Source organism: Gracilinanus agilis, chromosome 2 (genome assembly GCF_016433145.1).
Source record: "Gracilinanus agilis isolate LMUSP501 chromosome 2, AgileGrace, whole genome shotgun sequence".
In the NCBI taxonomy this organism is placed as follows: Eukaryota; Metazoa; Chordata; class Mammalia; order Didelphimorphia; family Didelphidae; genus Gracilinanus; species Gracilinanus agilis.
In genome coordinates this window covers 648384994-648407839 of record NC_058131.1, presented here as the reverse complement: position 1 = coordinate 648407839, position 22846 = coordinate 648384994, and the positions used below count along the sequence as shown (strand labels likewise).

Here is a 22846-nt window from a genome sequence, read left to right as displayed (position 1 = left end):
ATCCTCTGTGGGAGGACACGTGGCTCACTACTGGTCAAGTGCCTACCAGGCACACGTTCACCCTGAGTAAGGTTCCCTCTAGCGGTCAGAAATGAAGCTAAAGTAGTCTTCAGCATTTTGCTTTTCCTGCTTCAGGTGCTTATCTACTACTTTTAAAAAGCTGATCTTGGCTAGAAACAGCCAAAGGTTCAAGAACATTTGCCCTTTTTGCCCTAAAAACATAATCTTCCTCCTACTAAGAAATTCAGGCAAGGAAGGCTGGAATTGAATTCATGTTATTTGTACATTTGCATTGTTATAAATACATTACATACAGTTTCTACAGTGCATTAGAACAATACATGGGGGCAGCAGCAATCACAGTAACCAGGACTCCATTTCTTTCCTCAGTGCTGGGATGGGGAAGCCCCCTGACAGCAAAAAAGAGTGAGTTTGCTCCATGCTATTCAGAAGTCTCCTGCTTTATCTCTGGTTCCTTCCAGTCTATTCAGAGCAACCTGAATTCGGCCTCCAAGACTTATAATCACTAGGGGCTGGGAAAAGAGACCCTACATTCATATCACTGCTAGGGGACAGGAACTAACTCCTTCCCAAGGCTCACTTTCCTTCTGATCCTCTGCTAATCTTAAACAGGAGAAACAATGTAAGGATTTAACCATCCCTATCTTAAAACTTCAAAGGCTCTCCCCATCCTTGGGGGTTGCGGGGAAGAGCAGATGTGGGTGGGGAGGGAACTTTACATATATATGTGTATCTATAAACATATACACACTATAAGCAAAGCTCACTTTCCTCCAAAAGGCCTTTGTACTTGTAGGGAGTTTGGAGCTTGGTTCTAGTTTCCACAGAATTGGGCAAGTCAGTAATAGAGACCTCTAGTCTCTATGGGAATCACCTGCCTCTGCAGTGTAGGTCACTTATTTTCAAATGCATGTCATCCTGCCTGAGAATCAGGACAGGATCGCTGATTGGGATTGTCAGTGCTAGAGAGCTAGGTTGTCCCTGTCCTTGGGGTCATGCAGAGTGGACTTACGTACTCTTCCTAATAGAGAGCAAAAATCCTATGGCAGGTTTGTCCTTCCTAGAACACAAAAGCCAAGGAGAAGAAAGGTGATCTCCACCACTGCCTTGCCTCTGAGGAAGAAGAAACTGGACAGGCTGAAAGCACTCTCTTCTTTGGTTACTGGTTAAACCATCAAGATAGTTTCTTTGCCAGGCTAATTCAGCCATTCGTCACAGGGAGGGTACCGAAGCCCCATAGTTCTAGTAGTATGGTGTGCCATCCTCAGAAAGAAAAAAAAGTAAACTGGTGCATGGTTATCTCTACTCCACTCTACTCCACCATCAAAGAGCCTTTGCCTGAAAGGGAATCTAGGCCTGGGCAGGGGCTGAAGTTGGGGAAATGACCACATGAAGGCAGACTGCTGCAAGCAGCAGGATGGGGGAATTGGGGTAGGCAGTAAAGGACTCCTTCCTTTGGGGCCTGCTTACTTAAAAAGCATGGGGAGAACTGCTTAATAGAGGGAAAGAAATGGAAGGCAAAAATGTTACCAACACTGACTTCCCATCTTCTCACCCTGAAAAGCACATCATATAATGAAAACAATGAAGAATTAAAATAAAATTCATATTTTGTTTCTTGTACCTTCATACCTTCTCCCTCAGGAGGGGACAACAGAAGCAGGACAGTGGGGTGGGCCAGGCACTAGCAGCCTGTAAAAAGAGGAACTTAAGCTTGTATGCTGCTAACAGCCAAGGCCAAGCATGAAATGCAGGTGAAGTGAGGCAAATGGCAGGATATAAAGATTTCTCAAGGATTCCTCTGAGAAAAGAGCTGGGAAAGAACTTAAAAGTCTAAGAACAAATTTGGACTGAGACTGAAGCTCACAGAGGGAAGGGAAGCCTAGTTGCTGGGGCCAAACACTTGGGAAAGGGGATGAGACAGAAGTATGGAGAAGGTGACAGACCAGTCAAAGCAAGGACCATGAAGTTTGAGCAGGCCACACAGGCAAGTCAACTATAGCTCCCAGAAAGCACATGAGGCCATGTGGAAAGCCGCATGCTGGGAATGTGCCTCCTGATTCAAAGGGCAAGGTCTAACCATTGATGGCCTCTGCTTGAGTCACAACTGCACAGCAAGCCTGAGCAGGAGCTAAGTGCTAGCAGGGCTTATATGAGCTTGGACAAAGCTGCTGAAGAGACTAGAGTTAAAATAGACTTTGTAAAAGTAAAAGCACAAATTTGTCAGTAGATCTGGAAGCAGATTTTATCCCACTGGTGAGATGGAAAGGGAGCAGAGGGGGCTTTCTAGTGGGGTCTGGTGGAAAAGAGAAGACCAAGCAAAAATTAAAATGAAAGGTATAAATTTTCAGCTCAAGGTCTCAATCAGAGTATTATCCACTTTGGTGCACTGGCACACAATCTCTCACCCCCATGGACATGGGGCAAAAGCACACAGGGCGCCTAGTCTCCTGAATTCATATAAGGTCATTTCTGAACTGGTATCATTGTTGTGATGTTTTTAAGGGATAATATTCTACCAGGATTTTGCTGCTAAGAGTTTGTGGATTTGTTTCCTGATGCAAAATATAACAAGTGATAGGGTACTGCAATAGAGTAAGGTGTCTGCAATGGTGCATTTCAAAACCTGCAGCTGGGCAAAAAATTAAATCAGGTGCTCCTTCCCTAGTGCCTCTCCCATTCTCCTGTAGAATTCTGACCTTACCCAGAATGTAAAAGGCAATACCAGGGCCTAAGACTGCCCCAGTATGTCTGGTGGTGGTTCTCCCCCTATTTTGCAAAGCTCTTTGGCTCTACGAGAGGGGAAGGGCTCTCAAGTATATGATTCCACCTGCTTCGCTGGCTTATCTCAAAAGCTGCACCCCAGGCTCCCTCCCAGTCCCCAAGTCTGAGACAGCACCTAAGTGCCTGCAGGGCTACCACCAGGAGAAGAAGGGTTTCCGACTCTGAAAGCTCTGTGTGTAAGACTCGCTGGCAGACCGCTGGTGGGACCGGGCTGTCTCCACAATCACAGGTGGCATCTGGACTAGGTGGAGGGGGCTCTTATTGTCTTTCAGGGCCTGAGTTAGATTCAAGATCTGTAACAGAAGAAAAGAAGTAGATAATAGAAAAGCCTAGAGTTTCTGCTAGCCTTTATCAAAAGGGAAACATCCAGATCAACTCATAGAGACCAATGTAAAGGAGAAAAAAATTTATATTCCATTGGGTGGCAATGCTCTCCTAATAAGGAGAAGGAGATTTCATTCTCTACTGGAACCTTCCTTCGTGAATGCATGATACATTTGTACAAAATACATTTGTATTTACCAAGCACTTGCAGTGCACTAAGCATTGTGACCACACAGAGAAAAGTGCCAGAGCCCATGTTCTCTCATCACACCTTTCCCCATTCTATTGACACTATCTATCTAGATCCCTAGAGGTGCAGATCTAGGCCAGGCATGCTAGCAAGTATATCTCAGAGAGACAAGGCAAAGTCCACACAAAACTACTATTATTTCTCTTCTCTGGTTGGGATGATTAGAAGGTAAAAAAAGTTCCAGTCATTTCTGAGTGAAAATCTAGTCCAGAGTACAAATCTGGCCTCAGATACTTCCTAGCTGTGTGACCCTGGACAAGTCACTTAACCCCCACTGCCTAGCCCTTGAAGCTCTTCTGCTTTGGAATTAATATACAACATTATTGGTTCTAAGAGAAAAGGTATGGGTTAAAACAAAACAAAACAAAACAAAACCAAACAGCTAGGGGCCAAGATTTCCACAGAGAACATCTGCCCTCTTAAGCCAAAGGACTAAGAAGTCTAGGAGTGAAATATCTTAAATGATCTTCTTTGGAACATTTCTGCTTCAATTGGAGAAGTCAAAGGGCAAGGGAAGGGGGCAGCTGGGTAGCTCAGTGGATTGAGAGTCAGGCCTAGAGACGGGAGGTCCTAGGTTCAAATCCAACCTCAGACACTTCCCAGCTGTGTGACCCTGGGCAAGTCACTTGATCCCCATTGCCCACCTTTACCACTCTTCCACCTAAGAGCCAATACACAGAAGTTAAGGATTAAAAAAAAAAAGGGCAAAGGAAAGGCCATATGTTACTTCCAAGTCTGAGGAAGATCCTACAGAGTTAACTTTTCTTCTGAAGCAATATGGGCTTTTACTAGGAATGAATTAATTTACCTAATTTGCTTGGTTTTTATGGTTTGGGAAAATTCTAAGAACTTTATATAATCTTAACTAACCTCAATCACAAAGTATTTTATAGTCCTTTTAATATCTACCTTATTCCCAAGGAAAAGCAGACATCAGTAAAACCAAGGTTTTATTTTACCTGAAAAACCTATTGCTTTGAAGTCAGAAACAGCTGTATGGATAGTTATCAGTGTGGCTAGAAAATCTGTTATGCTCCAAAAGTCTGAATTTATGATCATTCTCTACATAGAGGACACCAAAGAATCTTTATACCATTGCTTCTCAAAACATAAGCACTTATTTGTTAGTCATATGTTTAACTATGCTCTGCTGAGTTGAAAAATATTCCTTGGTATATGATAATATCCCCTGTATTTCTTCAGTTACCTTTGCTCATTTATGATCAATATATAGAAGGTGAAGGAAGCTATAGCCATAGCTGAAAGAGAGGGGGAATAATTGGCATGTGAGGCATTGGGATTAAGATGTACACATGGACAGATGGCTAGACTCTGTGGGTCACAAGTTCTTTTCCTACATTATCTAGCATATGAACAGGCCAGTCACAAATTGAAAAATGTTGGGAAATACTTTCTAAATGCATTTGCCCAAAGTGACAATAGCTAATCATACCAAAGAGATCATAAGGTGGACCTCGGAAGGTGTCTTTGGCCTACCTGTCCCCGCATAACAGCAATTTGCTTGTGAAATTGACCCCTGTCAAAGCCAGGATCTTTCTGCAAGAAAAATAGGAAGAGATGAAGCCCACAAGTGCTGTATTCCAAGTAGTATAACTCCTTTCCTAATTAGAAAACTTATTAATGAAAACTCATTAATAGCTTTATACATTTTGGTGAAGCCAAATAATAATCCAGGATTAGGGCACTCTTTGATGTACAAATGGGAAAACTGAAACATAGAGAAGGGGAAATGACTTACTGAGGTCACTCAGTTAGTTAACAAAGACAGCAGGGTCCTTGATATTTTTGCTCACAGTGAACATGCTGAGTGTGCCAAGTGAAGTGTAAGCCTCCAATGCTATCCGTAATAACTACTGCTTTGACTCTAAAAAAAGTAGCATCAAGGCCCATGCCCTCCCAATCCTCCCACTCTCTATAGTTCTGCTCCTCTTGGGTTTAAGTCTAGGGATGGAGATGACTGAAGGATAGAATCTTAATCAACTTACTAAACTAAAAAGTCACACTTAGCACATGTCATCTCCATCCTCTTCACTTACACTGAAGCCAACTGGGCCAAATTGTTCCCTTTCCACTATCTAAATATGGTTAAAATTCCCAAGGCTGACCTTGAAGAGCTCATACAGGTCCTCTTCCAGGTCCTTGATGAAGTTAGGGTCAGATATCTTTGGAAGAATCAGGTCTTTGATTTCCTGGGAAAATGGAATTTTGGCTTGGGGCAACCAAGCCCAATAAAAAGGATCTGAAAGAAGGAAAGAACAAAAGTAAAAATTCACAATTAGGAACATTCTAGCTTATCTGTGTTCTCTGCCTACAAAAACACTACAAGGAAGTATTGCCTAAGTCTCCATTATATAACACTTATATCATAAAAGTAAAATATACAAGATTTACTAAACTCCAAAGCAGAGAATTCCAACTAAAAGTTTGTTACATGGATATGAGTCTTCTAAAAAGACATGGTAGGGGTCAACCTAATAATTCCCACCCCCTCTCAGAGGATTATCAATTATGGTTGGACAGTTATCACCTGAGACTCACGTGGGAGAAGAGAACATAGCACTTCACAAATATTCCAGAGAATCATAGGCCCTTCAGGAAATTAAAATTTTGGACTGAAGAGACATTACAATAATGGAGAGCTTGCATAACTAATTAAGTATAGCTTCTATAATATGAAAAGTTTGCTGGTTTAAAGAGAGAACATGACTCAAATTTATGGTTTCTAAGAAGATCCTGAACCATCATGATCTTAGGACTTACATGCTCTCCAGGAGTCAGGATGCTTCAGAGGGAAAGCCAGTCCATTGTCTATGGCAGCCAGTTTGATAATAGGCTCCTTCACCACCACCCAGTCTGTGTCCTGGAGGAGAAGGGAAGGCTTATTACACAGGAATGCCCATTACCAAAATCTGCCAGTCTCTTGTAAAAGTGGCTTTTTCGGGGCAGCTGGGTAGCTCAGTGGATTGAGAGCCAGACCTAGAGAAGGGAGGTCCTAGGTTCAAATCTGGCCTCAGACACTTCCCAGCTGTGTGACCTTGGGCAAGTCACTTGACCCCCATTGCCCACCCTTACCACTCTTCTACCAAGGAGCCAATACACAGAAGTTAAGGGTTTAAAAACAAACAAAAAAAAAGTGGCTTTTTCCCTTTATTAAGTTCATCCATCCTAGACATCATTCTTTCTCTTCAAATTATTTCTCCTTATTTATTCTTTTGTAATAGTTCCAAATTCTTACAACATTTTCTCTGTGACTCTGAAGGTTCTAAGGTATTTTTATTCCTGGAAAACAATCAGTAAGCAATCTAAGAGCTACTCTTCCTCCCAAGAGAGGGGGACTAATAATCTAAACCCAATAGAATTACAGACCTAGGTCCACAATAGGCAAGTGTGAAAGAGAATTTAAACTCTCTTTGTATATTTTAAGTTAATCAATCAAGAACTTGGAGTCCCCCGACTTTCACACTTACTTAGTCATTAACATTTTTACTAGAAAAGGAAATTCATACCCTAAAAGACCATAAGCACTGCCCTCCACCCCCACAGTGCTAGGCAAATTGGAGCTGTGATTGATTCCAGAAATTTGAGGAGAGCTGATGGGTGGAGAAAACTGCGTATAAGTGGGAGCCTCTGGGACCCTCAGCCTCTCTTTTACAACTTAGCCTCAAGAAGCTCAGAGACTTTTGGCGGCTCAGGTCTTTTGCAGCTTTGGATTTTGGCTTCCTGATTTGGACTTTGAATTCTGGTGAAGATCTAGCTTTCTATACTGGAGACTGGGGCTGAAGAAGAACACTTACTTGGGTGAGACTCTTGCCTCCTTGGCATGAGAGACTGCCCTTTGCAGCTCAGCCTCTTAGACATCCATCTTTGATTGTTGAAATGCCTAGCTAGAGAAAATCTCGTGCTGAGGTTTGCATTCAGATTCGCATTTTTGGTCTGGAGGCACTCAGATCTGGACTTACGGTAATTTTAGGTAGGCAATATTTTCTACCTCCTTCCTACATTTCCCTCTCTTACTATCACTATTTTGCTATAATAAAGCTACTAAAGCTAACAGTCTTATGACTTAAGAGTTAATTTTTACAAATGGTGACCATAACAGTTTTTTAAATTCTTATATCTGTCAAACCCATTTTAATTATTACACAAGTAATTACACCGGATTAAGCACCTAGGTCTCTTAGTCCACCAGGCTAGTACTGTTTTAACAATACCACACCACCTTCCCCTAAAGAGATAAGGAAAATATGATGGATGTTTCTGTAATGAAAAGTGCCAAAGTAAAGGAAATGAGAATCCTGAAAATGTAGAGAGAAGAAAGAAATCTTGGCCTACTTTCCCCAGTTCCCACTGTGCAAGACTGGCTCCAAAGGCAACGCTGATTTCCAGTTTGGGGAACAGAATCACTGAGCAGAACCAGCTGCTCTTTTACAGGAGGTGCTACACCATGAGCTTGCTGGTACACAGAGCTAAAGCACTCACAGAAGTGCACCTGCTGTCAGGGTAGACTAGCTGATTGTCAATAGGGTGCTCTAATCAGTCTGGCAGAAGCAGAAGCCAGACCCTAACCCCTAAGCCTCACCTCAATAGAGGCATGTTGCCAGTGGGAGAAGAATAGCAGAGCAATAAAGTAACAACAAAATCCTATATTCACCCTGGGCAAACAACCCAAGGTATGTGTCACTGGCTAATACAGGAAAGAATGTATACAGGCAACCAGAATGGGGATTCAGGATGAGGAAGAAGAGTGATTAGGTAAACAAGACACAAATTATTTTCACATGCAAGTTTTAAAGAATGAATTAGAGTAGTTACCCTGTCCTGCTCCCTTCTGCCCAGTATGACCCAGATCCCTATCCATCTAATCTCCACTTGTGTATTTAATGATCTTATTAGCAACTTACTATGGGAACAATACATTTACAAGGTCATATATCATGCCCGAGAATCCCCTTCAGTGATCTTTTCTCTACCGGGGCTTCTCAGACTTACCCGGTAGCTGGAATTATCCATCGGACAATCATATTTAATCAGCCAATTGTCATTGCCTCTATCTGCGGGCAGAAACACCAGAGATCAGCAGGGAAAACTGCATGCTGGCAAGCTCTAGTTCAGTAGAAATGGGCAGGGGTTGAAGTCACTGCTTAGAATTCATCAGAATGACATCAATAAAAGGAAACAAGACTCTTCTGTCTGGTGATGGGAAGCCTGCTGAGGCATATACTAATTATGGGCCTTCTTACCTCTGATAGCTGATACTGATACCACCATTCTAGCAGAGAAAATCTCTGCTGAAAATGTAATAACTTATGAGCTCTGAGGAGGTCGGGGAACAAGTTTAATTCAGCAATAAAGCATAAGTCTATGTCATTTACATGACAGGCTACTACCCATATTCAAAAGAGGCAGAAATTCTCTTTTGTAACCCTCTCAAGTTATGATTTGTACACACACAGCTGCCCTTCTCATAAGTCACAACACTAGTGGGTGAGTATTCAGTTACAGAGTCTCTCTGACCTTAGAAAATAACCTAAAGGGGCAACTAGGTGGCACAGTGGATACAGTGCCAGGTTTACAGTCAGGAGGACCTGAATTCAAGTGTGGCCTCAGAAACTTCCTAGCTATGTGACCAATGGCAAATCACTTAACCCTATTTGCCCAGCCCTTACCCTTCTGCCTTTAGAATTGTTACGAGGACAAAAGGTAGGGTTTTACAAAAAAGAAAAAAAGAAAATAGCCTAAAAACACTGCATTAGAAATTCCTTGACTCATTCTGGTGAAGAATTTAGTTCAAGAAAAAGATCTCCCATTTAGACTCTCAGCAATCCACAATCATATAAATAGGTTAATCAGATAATTGAGTTTTCAACCCCTATAAATGTCTGTATGTCTGCATAATACAGGGTGCTGTGACAGAGGACTCCCCATAGTAACTTACCAGTGTTTCGGATGATGTAATCTAGTACCACCAACCGCTCAAACTGCAATAGCAGCTGACGATTAGTGTTCTCAGGCAGTGAATCTGCTTCAAATCGTCGCAGCCAATAGTCAGCATCCTTGTAGCCCTCAACAAAGAGCTGGAATGAACCAACCTGGGATCAGTGAAGAAAGACAGAAGCCAGATTAGTATTTCTCGGGAAGTTCAATTCCAGAATCTCCAGGTAGGGCCTGATGTCCACTAACGTCCTGAAAAATCTACATGCCAAAAGTTGCCAACCTTTCCAAAGTAGTAGTTTTCTTCACTATTTCATTTCTTTCAAAATGTGGGAAAAGGGAGTTATGAGAGTGGTTACCTAAGAAAACATGCAAAGCCTACCTAGATGGCTCAGTTGAGCCTGTTGGCAACAGCATACTTAGACACCCCGAGATGAACATTCTCCCAAGTTTCAAGCTGTACAGAGCTAAAATGTGAGCAGAACAGCAAGACAAGTTCCCTATGCCCTCCCCAACCCCAAAACACACATGCACACCTGAACACACCTCTGCAAAGCCAGCAGCTGGGCCATCAAAAAGCGTCTCACCTACAGACTGTTTCTGACACACATGACAAAAGTTGCTAAATTTGCCTTCTACCTTGGGTGGCAGCCCGATGCGGTTAAACCGCTGCCCGACTTTTGGCACTTTCTCTAAGGCGAGTCGCTTCCCCCTGGACTTCACTCGGTCAATGGCACTGTAGTTGAAGGTCTCACTGGCCAGGTATACTACCTAAAGGAGAAAGACAAGAGACCCACTTAGAGGACAATCTGATCCCAGAGACTCCTTGGATACTAACAACAGCTCAAAACTATCCCATAAAATTATATATCAGAGAAGAATATCATCATTCTGGATAAGGATGAAGCATTTATTTATAATAAGACATTGCAGGGCATTCTAGCTCTTCCAATGTCAGATATGGTAGTTCCTCTAAGGAAAAAAAAAACCCACAATGAATGAATTTATGCATATAAATGTCTGAGGCCAAGTTAATGACAAAAAAAAAAATTTCCTCTAAGTGCCTTTAAAGTACATTGCCTCTGAAAAAGACCTTATTTCTCGAATATATAGGGAACTAAGCCAGATTTATAAGAGTACGAAGCTTTCCCCAAATGATAAATGGTCAAAGGATATGAACAGATACTTCTCAGATAAAGAAATTAAAACTACCTATAGTCATATGAGGAAATGCTCCAAAAATCACTACTGATTAGAGAAATGCAAATTAAAACAACTCTGAGATACCATTTCACACCTATCAGAGTGGCTAATATGACCAAAAAGGAAAATATAAATGTTGGAGATGTGGGAACATTGGGACACTAATGCTGGTGGAATTGTGAAATGATGCAACTTTCTGGAGAGCAATATGGAACCATGCCTAACAGGCCATAAAACTATTCATACTCTTTGACCCAGTAATACCACTACTGCATCTGTATCCCAAAGAAATCAGAGATAGGAGTAAAGGACCTACTGGTACAAAAATATTTTTAGCAGCTCTTTTTCTAATGGCAAAAAAAATGGGAAATGTTCATCAAGTGAGGAATGGTTGGACAAGCTATGGTATATGGTTGTAATGGAAAACTATTGCACCATAAGAAATGATGAACAGGATGAGTTCAGAAAAACCTGGAAAGGCTTATATGAAATGATGCAAAGTGAAGTGAGCAGAATCAGGAGAACAGTGTATTCAGTAATTGAAATATTATACAATGATCAACTGTGAAGGACCAAACTATTATCAGCAAAACAAGGTTCCAAGATCACTCCAAAGGACTCAAGTTTAAAAAAAAAAAAAAACAACAACACACCATCCTTAGCCAAAGAAGGAACTGTTGGAATCTGATTGCAGATCAAAGCATGTCATCCTTCTCTTCATTTCTTTCATTGTTTTTTTTTATTGTATATATCATATGACATGGAGAATATAAAAATATATATTGCATGAAAGCACTCATATAACCTATATCAGATTATTTACTGCCTCACAAAAGAGGGGAGTGAGAAAGAGACTCTGAATCGCAAAATGTAAACAATTGTCAAAAATTGTTTCTACTTATAATTGAAAAAAAATTTTAATAAAAAATTTAAAATAGATAAAGTACATTGTAGGGGCAAGTAGGTATAGACACTTCCTAGTTATGTGACCCTGAATAAGTCATTTAACCTCAAGTGCTTTGCCCTTACCACTCTTCTGTCTTTGAATTGATATTAAAACAGAAGGTAAGGATGAAAAAAAAAAAGATATTGTAAATATTCTATTACTTCTCCTGTGACATTAGGCATTTAGAAATTAAAGCAATTCTAATTTTCTCTGCCTTGCAGATTGAAAACCTAAGACGAATGAATAGGAAAAAAATGGTTTATCTAAGGCTACACAGTCAGTCTAGGATGGTCCAATTCTCAACTCTCAATGTATGGCTGATCCTCTCCCCCACATGGTTTTATTTTTAGTCTCTCTATTGCACACTATTCCCCTTCCTGGTCCTGAGAAGCAGATGGATATAGTACAAAGAAGACTGGAGTTCCAATTAAGTTCAAGAACTAGCTCTGCCATGCACACCATGGACAAGTTACTTAATCTCTAGTTCTGTTTCCTTACCTTGAAAATGAGGAGGTAGGCCTAAATGATCTCTAATTTCCCTTCCAGTTCTAAGCCCACGGTCCTATGAAACCTAAGTAGAATTCAGGCAGCTAAGATCCAGATAAGAATATAAAGGCTGTTATTTAAGGATTCAATGGGTCAGGTCCAGGCTCCACACTGACATGTTCTGATCGATAGACTCCTGTCCAAAGGCTCTGGTGACTGAGGGCTCTTCCAATTTCTAGGCTCTCAGCAGCTATTGGAGGGTTGTTTGTTTTAGCTAGAACACAAATTATGAGAAATAAAATTGGAAAGGTGGGTTGAGCTTGATTAGGGAAGGACTTGAATGCATGAGTCAAGGAGCCAATGAATATTTTTTAACAGAAAAGTGATGTGGTCAGAGTGGTTCATTAGGAAAATTATTTGAGGCAATCATGAGAAGGAACAATTGGAAAATCAGCTAGGGGCTGCAGGAGTAGCTGTAAATATATGTGTTTTTTTGGGGGGGGAGGAATACAAAAATCAACCAGAGTTGCTGCAACAAACACTCAATGTTCATTTTTCAATGAAATATTTTCCATGAAAATAGATGAGTAATATACTATGGAATAATCAAATCTAATCAAAGATGAAGCTCAGGTTAAGAGTCTAAGCATCTGGGAGATGATGATGCTATCAACAGAAATCAAGATCAAGTTAGAAAGGGTAAGTTAGAGGTCCAAGGGGAAGTAATGAGCTCAGTTTCAAGGATGTTAAGTTTGAGATACTAGTGGGCCATCAAGTAAAGATATCCAGCAGAAAAACTGAAACAGAAAACAGAACACATCATCTTTCCTCTAAAAACCTGCTATTTTCCTTAACTTTCCTATTTCTATTGAAAACATCTGTATATTTTAATTGTAAAACCACAATCATCTTTGTTTCTACTCTTTTTCTTTGACCTTACATATTGCATCATTTGACAAGTCTACCTTTACAATATTTCTCACACTCAACATTCCCTTTCAACTTCCATTGTACCAACTCTAATTCCGGCCCTCATTTCTTCTGAAAAGAAGTTGAGGGGCAGAAATATACATTTGGGAGTCATTTCCATCAAGCTAATAACTGAAACCATAGGGAGTATATGATTATGCCCAGTAGTTGGGGGCAGTTGGATGGCTCAGTAGAGTCAGGCCTAGAGACATGAAGTCCTAGGTTCAAATCTGGCCTCAGACACTTCCTAGCTGTGTGACCCTGGGCAAGTCACTTAATCCCCATTGCCTATAACTCTTACCACTCTTTCACCTTGGAACCAATACTCAGTATTGATTCTAAGACAGAAGGCAAGGGTTTAAAAAAAAAAATTACCCAAGTAGAGTAGAAAGAGAAAAAAGGAGACCAAAGACAGAACCAAAGGGCATACCTTCATCTATATAGCTGTAGAAAGATGAAGACCCAGAAAAAGAAATAAAGTTCAGTTATGAAGGTAGAACCATGAGAGTGTCATGTCAGAGACACAATGGGCCAAGATAATATCTAGGATGCAGTGGTCAACTAGTGTCCAATGTTATAAAGAGAATAAGAATTGAAAAGAGGATTACAGATTTGGGGGAAAGGAAATCATTATTGACAATGGAAAAAGATGTTTCAGTACAAGGACAGGGATAAAAGCTAGATAGAAAGGATTCAAGAATGGGTGGCTAGTGAGAGTATGAGAGGTAGTGAGAGAAGACTACTCACTAGAATTTTGGCAAGAAGTAGGGACAGAGAGAAGATTGCAGATTAGAGGAGTCAGTGGAAGAGATTTTGTTTTATTTTTACAATCAAGAAGAGATCTGAGCAAGTTTGTAGGTGGAGAGGAAGACTAAAGATGTTTTAAAACAATAGGATGATTATTAGAGCAAAGGACAAGAAGGTCTGGGGATAAAACCAAAGGTATAGGTAAAAATGCTATCCTTAGCAAGGAGATCTAATTATTTCTATGAAAAAAGAAGTTAGAAAAATATGAGTACTAACATTATAAGAAACACTACTAGGTATACTAAGGAGGACATACAAGAATTTGTAAATCAAATGAAAGAATGCAAGCTCTTTGGGGGCAGACTCCTGTTTTTTTCCCAAATTCCCAGGGGCTACCAGTGTCTTAAACATAGCAGGGGCCTAATGACTATTGAAATGAATATGACAGTATTCTGTAAACTGTAAAACATTAAACAAATGTAAAGTATTATAATAATTTCATTTGGTATTGGTATTAGGATGAGACCTAGAGATGCAGTTCAGACATACATTAAACATGCCCATCATGAAAATATTTTCTTTCAAAAAATTTCCACAAATGTTTCCCGTAACCTTCCAAAAAAAGTGTAAGCTTCTTGAGGGCAGGACATTTCGTTTTTGATTCTGTATCCCTGGTATAGCACAGAACCTGGCACATTAGCATAACTTAAGTTATAAGTTGTAAGTGCTTGTAGAATTAATGAATGAATCTTAGATGCCTATGAAATAAAGTTTGAAGACCACTTCAATGGATTACACCACATTCTCCCATCTGAAGGGACTCTACATTATGGTAAGCAGTTGTCACTCTATAAGATTTTAAAGAAAAACTTACAATAAGTGTCCTTGTCTGGCACTCCAAAGATCAAATAACACATCCGTGTAGGTGAGTCCCATATTTTATGGAAAGGTCCAGAGATAGTCATTTATTCCTCACCAACCTTAATGCTACTGAACTTTCCTGGTGAGCAGGGATCATAACCCAAATGAGTTATGAGCTGCCATGGGTGGGGGGAGGGGGGGGGGGGGGGGGGTTGAAGGGGAAAGGTGGAGCATGAATCATGTAACCATGTCAAAATACAAAATGTCATACATGAAACTAAATGTTTCAAACTTTTGTTTCCTAAAAGGAAAGTGTGCATGTGTACATATATAAATATGGCAAAATAATAACAATAATAGAAGCAGCTCATGTCAAAAATGAATATTAATAAATGTTAAAAAAAAATTTCAAAAGGAAAAAATAGATAGGATTCAAAGAACTTGTTTGGATCTACAACTGTCCTTGGAAATCCCTTCCCAGTCCAGACAATTCTCACCCCCCCAGAGAATCTTTGACTCATCTCTTTACCAAGGATCCCAATTAATTCAGAAGGAATTTTCAGGGGATATATATATATATATATAAACCAGTGATGGCAAACCTATGGCACAAGTGTGAAAGATGGCATGCAAAGCACTCTCTGTGGACTCAGCCACCCTCCCTCCCCACCCTCCAAGTTCATTACTAGAAAGGCAGAGGGACTCAGGTGGAGCTGCTCCCCTCCTCCTCTCCACCATGCCTGATGACATTTTTTCACATCACCTGCCCCTCTACCCAGCAACCCAATGGGAGCACTCAGGTGGGTAAGGTCAGCAGCTTACCAGCAGCAGAGCTGAAAGGGAGAGGAGAGCTTGGACCACTTCCTTCCCCTTCTCTACACTCATGAGGACATTTCTTGATTCACCCACCCCTCCATCCAGCAAGTTAATGGGAGTGCTTTCTCCCTCCCCTGTGTGGGGTAAGGTGGGGTGGGGCCTACCCAGCATGTGGTGGGAGGGAGGGGCACTCCATCTCTAAAAGATTTGCCATCACTGAATATAAACTAAACCTTGCTCCCAACTCCCTTGTCCTAAAAGACCTCTGGATCACAGCATAACCCTGACAGCTCAATTAACTGGTACACTCTGGCCTATATCTGAATTTCTGAAATGGTCATAGGAGCTATACAAGTTCTATTCTCCTGGGATTTAGAATAATGAACCACAGGAACTTCTGGGGTGGGATGGCCCTTAGAGTAGGCCTAATGATCCTTCTGCAAAATCCCAAAAAATTGGGATTTATGACACCATGAACCAACAAAGGACTTTTAGATATTACCAGAGCTAACTTACCTTGGTACGGGGTACAATATTGAGTTCCAGTTTTTGGTCCACCAAACTGGCTCCTGCCTCTGAGAGATAACCCTGATTGAGGACAAGACAATCACGGCCAAAGCAGCAGGGACAGCACAACTTCTGTAACCATTTGGTCCACTTGGGGTTAAGGTGTCCATATGGCTCTTCATTCTTGGGTTTGAAGACACCAATGATTTTCTACATGGAAAAGAGAGAGGGATGATAGAAAAGAAGAAATAAAAATGGACAGGAAAATAAAGAATAATCCCAATTCCATAGAAAATAACAACTTTTGTGAACTGATCCAACCATTCTGGAAGGCAATTTGGAACTATGCACAAAGGGCTTTAAAAGACTGCCTACCCTTTGATCCAGCCATATCACTGTTGGATGTGTACCCCAAAGAAATAATAAGGAAAAATATGTGTGCAAAAATATTTATAGCCATGCCCTTTGTGGTGGCAAAAAATTGGAAAATGAGGGGATGTCCTTCAATTGAGGAATGGCTGAACAAATTGTGGTTATCTGTTGGTGATGGAATACTATTGTGCTCAAAGGAATGATGAACTGGAGTAATTCCATGTGTACTGGAACAACCTCCAGGAAGTGATGCAGAGTGAAAGGAACAGAGCCAGAAGAACTCTATACACAGAGACTGATACACTGGGCACAATCGAATGTAATGGACTTCTCTACTAGCAGCAATGCAATGATTCAGGACAATTCTGAGGGATTTATGAGAAAGAACTCTATCCATATCCAGAGAAAGAACTGTGGGAGTAGAAACACAGAAGAAAAACAATTGCTTGATCTTATGGTTTGATAGGGATGTGATTGGGGATGTTGACTCTAAATGATCACTCTACTGCAAATATTAATAATATGGAAATAGGTCTTGATCAATGATACATGTAAAACCCAATGGAACTGCTCACTGGCTATGGAAGGGGGTAGGAGGAGGGGAGGGAAAGAACATGAATCATGTAACCATGTAAAAATATTCTAAATTAATTAATTAAATAAACTTAATTTTTTTAAACAATAAAAGAAAAAAGAAAATAACAACTTTGTCTTTAAAACACATGGACCTTCAACCAACTTTATTCATGTAACTAGAACTCTGGAAAGAATTTTCTTACTTTCTACATCTTGGTTACAAATCATTTTAACTATTTCTAACCTATTCATTACCTTTACCTATAAGATTTTCCAAACCACAAGGCAAAATTATTTACCTCCATAGAAGGCAAAATCTAGAAAGTACAGTAGTCAAGGAGATACTCTCTTTTGATAATCCAATATAGCTCCCTCACACCTAATTGATAATAACTTCTATGAGATTTGGAACTCAAGACTTGCTAATAGTTTGATTACCAAGTCTTGAGTTCCAAATCTCATAGAAGTTATTATCAATTAGGTGTGGATTCAGCATATATTAAACCAAAATAACCAAGGTATCTCTTAATGAAATTAATAAAAATTCCTCTCTTAGCTAACTTCCCTTTACAGTCTGATTACTCCCTCCTAAGGGCATTAAATCAGGGGGAGGGAAGGGAGTGAGACCTTTTTAAAGTGACAACAATGGAAACATTCTAAGAAGGAACCACAATAGTGACTGAAGAAACCTATTATTAGGCCCCAGTGAAGATCAAATCCATTTCTTATAGTCATGTGGAACCAGTGCTCCAGGGCTCTTGGAAGCTTAGAAGTGCTTCTTGCTATACATCTACCACTTGGTAAGCTACTTATTTTTCAAGCCATCATGCTTCTCTCACTGTGGATGACCCTATGAGTTCTTCAACATTGTGAAGTTGTTTTTGCATTTGCTTCAATCCTTCTTCGTCAAGGTCTCAGTTCAAAAGGGGAAAAAAAGTAATATGCTGACTTAGCCTTCTAACACAATGATTCACTGTCAAATCATATGATTCTTTCTCTTTCCCTCACCCTCCCAACCTAGTCTAAGTCACGAGATTTTTTCAAGTCTATGTCATTTCCTGGGGAAGAGATGATAGCAGAAAACATATAGATAATGAAACAGATAACCCTTGTAACAGACAACCAGTCACACTACAGTTGGTAAAGTATCTAACACCATCAAAGGCTACAGGGTCACAGAAGCAATTCCTGTAGAAAACAAAGTTGAACCAGAATTTGGGAAGGTAGAAGGGGCATAAAGCTTTTCTACCCTCCAAAAAATTCATCTGTCCTAAAAAACTAAAAGGAACACATAACTTTTTATACAAATGTAATGCCTTTCTTAATCTATCTTCAACCTATCTTTCCAAACTGACTTCCTATTCATACACTCACTATTCTGGCCAAACTGGTCTTCTTGTTGTTACCTACACATGACATTTATCCTGTTTCCATGTCTTTGCACACTCTTTTCTCCAAGCCTGGAATATTCTCCCTCCTCATCTCTACTTCCTGGATTCCCTCACCCCATTCAAGGCTCAGCTCAAATTCAACTTATTACTGAAGACCCTTCCTGATTCTGTAACTGTTAGCATTTCCTTTCTCCTTATCCCAAAAATGTTGTATTTACTTTATAAGTATTTTGAATTTCAACTGTGAACTTAATGTTCTCTCCTTCAGGAGAATATAAGCTGCTTCAAGGCTGGGACTATTTCATTTCTGTCTGTGTTTTCTCTAGTACCCAGCATACATACTGCCTGGCACACTGCTGGTATCTGTTCCCCAGAATTAACTGTGTATCCAGTATTAGGTATAAGGAAAAAAGACTCATTAGTACTCCCTTACTATACATCTGTCAAAGGAAAATTCCCTTCTTCATGTTGTCTACTCCACATCCAACCACCCCAGTTCTCTAGGTTAGAAGCTGGTTGAGACTTAACAGTAAAACACTAGTGTGACTCTGAGTATCTCTGGACCCATCTTGAGCTACATTTAATATCATCAAAACAGCCCCAGGTAACTCAAAGTTTAGAACCTACCAACTCAGGGAAGTGATGGCTTAATAACTTTTCTGCAATTTGCCTAGGATACAAGGAATCTATTAAGTTAGGCCCCTGTGAAATGGAGACCAAGTTATTCATACCAGTTGGGACTTCAAGAAAACAGGAGCTACTAAGGACTAAACATTTCTACTTAAAAGAAAATAACACAACAAAGGTCAACATCACTGTAAATGATGCTTCATTGTAAATGATGTAAACACTACCATATCAAAGATTACCCTCCTACTGTAGAAGCCAACCTTCATGGTTTCAAAGAATTATTGTTACTAAGTTATCTCTCTCTCTCTCTCTCATACACACACAATATGCACAAGTAAAAGCAAATCAAAGGATCAGAGTTATTACTGGAAAGGAACTTGGAGATCAACTTGCCCAATCCTTTCATTTTACAGAAGTCTAGAGACATTTAGTGACTTGCCAAAAGTCACATGGCTACTAAGTAGCAGAAGTAGAATTCAAAACCAGGTCCTTTGTCTCTAAATCCAGTACTCTCTCCACTGCACCATACTTCCTCAGATCTGTAGACCTTCAAGACTCACCAATAAGCAACTGACAAGTATCATTTTAGTGGATGCCACATTTACTCTGTGAAGAATGGCATGATAGTATTCATGTGTTTATTAGACATATATACATGCACATGTATGTCTGCTTTGGTATTCTCTTCAAACAGAGTGTAAGAATGTTCCTAGTTTCTCTAGGTCAGTGATGGCGAGCCTATGGCACAGGTGCCAAAGATGGCATGCAGAGCACTTTCTGTGGGCACTCCACCCACCCCTCAAGTTCATTACTAGAAAGGCAGAGGGACTCAGGTAGAGCTGCTCCCCTCCTCCTCTCCCCCATGCCTGGTGACATTTTTTTCACATCACCTGCCCCTCTGCCCAGCAGCCAATGGGAATGCTCAGAGGGCTAAGGTCAGTAGCTTACCAGCAGCAGAGCTGGAGGGGAAAGGAGAGCTTAGACCACTCCCCTGCCCCTCTCTACACTCACTAAGGACATTTCTCACTTCACCCACCCCTCCATCCAGCAGCCTAATGGGAGTGCTTTCTCCCTCCCCTGTGTGGGGTAAGGTGGGGTGGGGCATACCCAGCATGGGGTGGGGGGGTGGGGGAAGGAGGGAGCATAGCACTCAGTCTGGGGAGTGGGGCCCTGCACTGTCTTTAAACAGTTTGCCATCACTGCTCTATGTCATTATGAAACCTTCCCAGGCAAGGTCTCTTGACTCTGTAGCTCAGGTACAAAGGTAACAGTCCATTTATCTACCAGGCCAAATAAATAGATCACATTACTTCCACCTCCTCTGTCAGAGCACCAGATCATTTTCTCAGCTGACCCGGCTCATTTCCATTAGAACTATAATAGTGTTAAAAAAAAATAAACAAAATCTTTCTCCTGCTTCCTCTGCCACCTAGAAGTATTCTCAGGTTACCTCTCACAAACAACAAAAAAGAGTAACAAAATCTTAAAAAATAATTTGTTAGCTCTTAGATCTCAATCTTTTTTCCAAATAACAAAGACATAAGGAATAAGGGAAAGGTAGTATGGCACAGTGACCAGAGGATTAGTACTCAAAAAAGGAAGACACGAGGCTCATGTCTTCTTTCTGATACATGCTTTATGCAAGTCATTTAATTTCTCTGGGCCTCAGATTTCTCATCAGAAAAACAAAAGGGTTGAACTAGATGTACATGGCATTTGAAGTCTTATCCAGCTCTAAATCTGTGATCTTAGCATTCTAAGTCATTTAACTTCTCAGAGTTCCAGACAACTATGGCTTCCACACAGGGAATTCCCAAAAGGGAAGAAATCATGGGGGGAAAAGAAAAGAAGAAATCAGACCAAAATTTTTAAAAATTGGGATAATATTATCTTATTGCTACCTAGATTCCTGGATATCTCCTTTAGAGTATAAGCTCCTTATGAATAGGGTCAGACCATTTTATACTTTGAATTTGTACTCTCAGTTATTATAGAGGCAGCTAGATGGCTCAGTAGATAGTCTGAGTCTGAAATCAGAAAGACTCCAGTTCAAATCTGGCCTCAAATCTTTTCTAGCTGTGTACTCTGAGCAAGTCACTTAACCTCCACCTGTCTCAATTTTCTTCAACTGTAAAATGGGAATAAGAACACCTATTTCCCAGGGTTGTCGAGAGGATCAAATGAGGTAATATTTGTAAAGCATTTAGCACAGTGCCTGGCACATAGTAGGGACTATATAAAAGCTTATTATCTTCACCTTCATGCTCAGCAAAAGGTCTGGCACATAGTATGCTGTTGATTATTTTTCAAAGCAGTAAACTATTCCTTTTGAAGAGGTCAATCACTTTGATTTTCCTGCTACTTTCAAATGTAAAAGTACAAATTTATTAACATTACTCAGAAATGACTATCTATCTAAGGTTATGCTATTAATTCTGCTACCTCAAACAGATTATTTTCTTGGTAATCACTCACTTCTATAAATTACAAAGGAATTCTCAGATTGCTTGGGCAAGGCCTCTACAAATCTCTAGGTGAATAAGTGTGCCAGATAAATGACCAGAATAATTAGGCCACCCAACATGGCAGTCATATATATTTACATCTAAGCCTCAGAACAAAATTGCTCGGAACCTTTCAAATGAAGTATGTACCATTGTAGTACCAGAGTTTGAAATGTGCCAGCCCCAATTTTATTAATAACGGAGAAGAAATTTTTTTTTCTTAAGTCATTTTGAATTAATTCTTGTGAGGCTTTTTTTCCATCTTAGAATAGATCATGTGTATTGGTTACAAGGCAGAAGAGTGGTATGGGCTAGGCAATGGGGGTTAAGTGATTTGCCCAGGGTCACACTGCTAGGAAGTATCCGAGGTCAGATTTTCTTGAGAGGTTTTTAAGGAAAGAGCTGAACACACTGTTTTTATCAATGACACCTCTGATATGATTTAAATCAAATGGCCTAAATTACTGTTTATTTTCCAAAAGTAAGCAAAAGTTGTGGACAGATATTCTCCTCCTACATACAGTCTGTAGGCTTAAATAAAATCTGGAACTTGCCTAATGGGACAAAAATTAGAAACTCTCTGTTTGAAAGAGAGAAGAGGAAGACGCCTGACAGCCCTATGCTTTCTCCATTAAGGACTGTAAGAAAGAGTTGCATCAGTTTCCAGGAGAACTGAGCAAAAAGCAGGACAACCACTTTCACTGCCAAGGCCACCCACTCAGTGGTCGGCACTTGCAAACATGCTCGAGAGGTGACTTGGATCCCTCAGCTTTCAGGTATCATTATTGGTATGGATCAGCTCCAGAGTCTGAAATGGACATTCAGGGCCTCAGAATGCTCACCTGACTTCAATGAACTCCTCAGGTTTTTGGACACAAAGGAAAAGATCGGGCCGAAACCTCTGCCTGGGGATTAGTCACCGAGATACTTCCAGTGGGCTGGAGCAAAGGAAGCTGCTGGATCGCATAGCAGCATCTCTTGGCAAGTGATTCTCCTCAAATCATGAGCCTGGTCAGCCGCCTCCCCACACCTCAGCTTCCTCTTTCGTTTCCTTCCTGTCCTAATTGGGTTCTGATTTGGTTCTAAGTTCCCCAGCGGTCTGCCCACGACGAGTTTCCTTTGGTTCCCAGGCAGCGGGCCCCTCTAGCCCCAGCCTCCCGCACCGCCCCCAGCCCCGCGCTCACCCCCTGGGGGTCCTTGACGAAGTAGCTACCGCTGGAGCCCTGGTAGATGCGCTCGGGGTAGATGCCGCGCTCGCTCGCCAGCTCGGCCAGCCGCACCACTTCGGCGAACTCGGGGTCGTCCGGAAACTCGTTCCGCTCCCGCTGGGCCTGCGCCGCCTGCGCCGCCGCGTGGGCCTGGGCCGCCAGGGCCTGAGCTTGGGCCGCCACAGCCTGGGCCTGCGCCTGGACCGCCGCGGCCCGCGCCCCGCCAGGGCACCGCTCCAGCAGAGGCTGCCGCTCCCGGTCCCGGCCCGGGGAGCCCGGAGGCGACGGCCCCAGGCCGG

The 22846-nt window shown here is 41.1% G+C and overlaps 1 protein-coding gene across 1 annotated transcript in view; it reads right to left on the bottom strand.

Annotated features, from left to right (window-relative positions):
• Window positions 1-259: 259 nt before the first annotated feature.
• PI4K2A (phosphatidylinositol 4-kinase type 2 alpha) overlaps window positions 260-22846 on the bottom strand; it is a 27586-nt gene continuing 4999 nt past the window's right edge. The window contains exons 2-9 of the mRNA XM_044662676.1: window positions 15876-16076; window positions 9971-10102; window positions 9336-9489; window positions 8390-8451; window positions 6161-6260; window positions 5506-5639; window positions 4877-4936; window positions 260-3098 (exon numbers count right to left, since the gene is read on the bottom strand). Coding sequence (XP_044518611.1) covers window positions 2937-3098; window positions 4877-4936; window positions 5506-5639; window positions 6161-6260; window positions 8390-8451; window positions 9336-9489; window positions 9971-10102; window positions 15876-16076 — 1005 coding nt within the window. The 3' untranslated portion in view covers window positions 260-2936. The remainder of the gene's footprint in view (window positions 3099-4876; window positions 4937-5505; window positions 5640-6160; window positions 6261-8389; window positions 8452-9335; window positions 9490-9970; window positions 10103-15875; window positions 16077-22846) is intronic.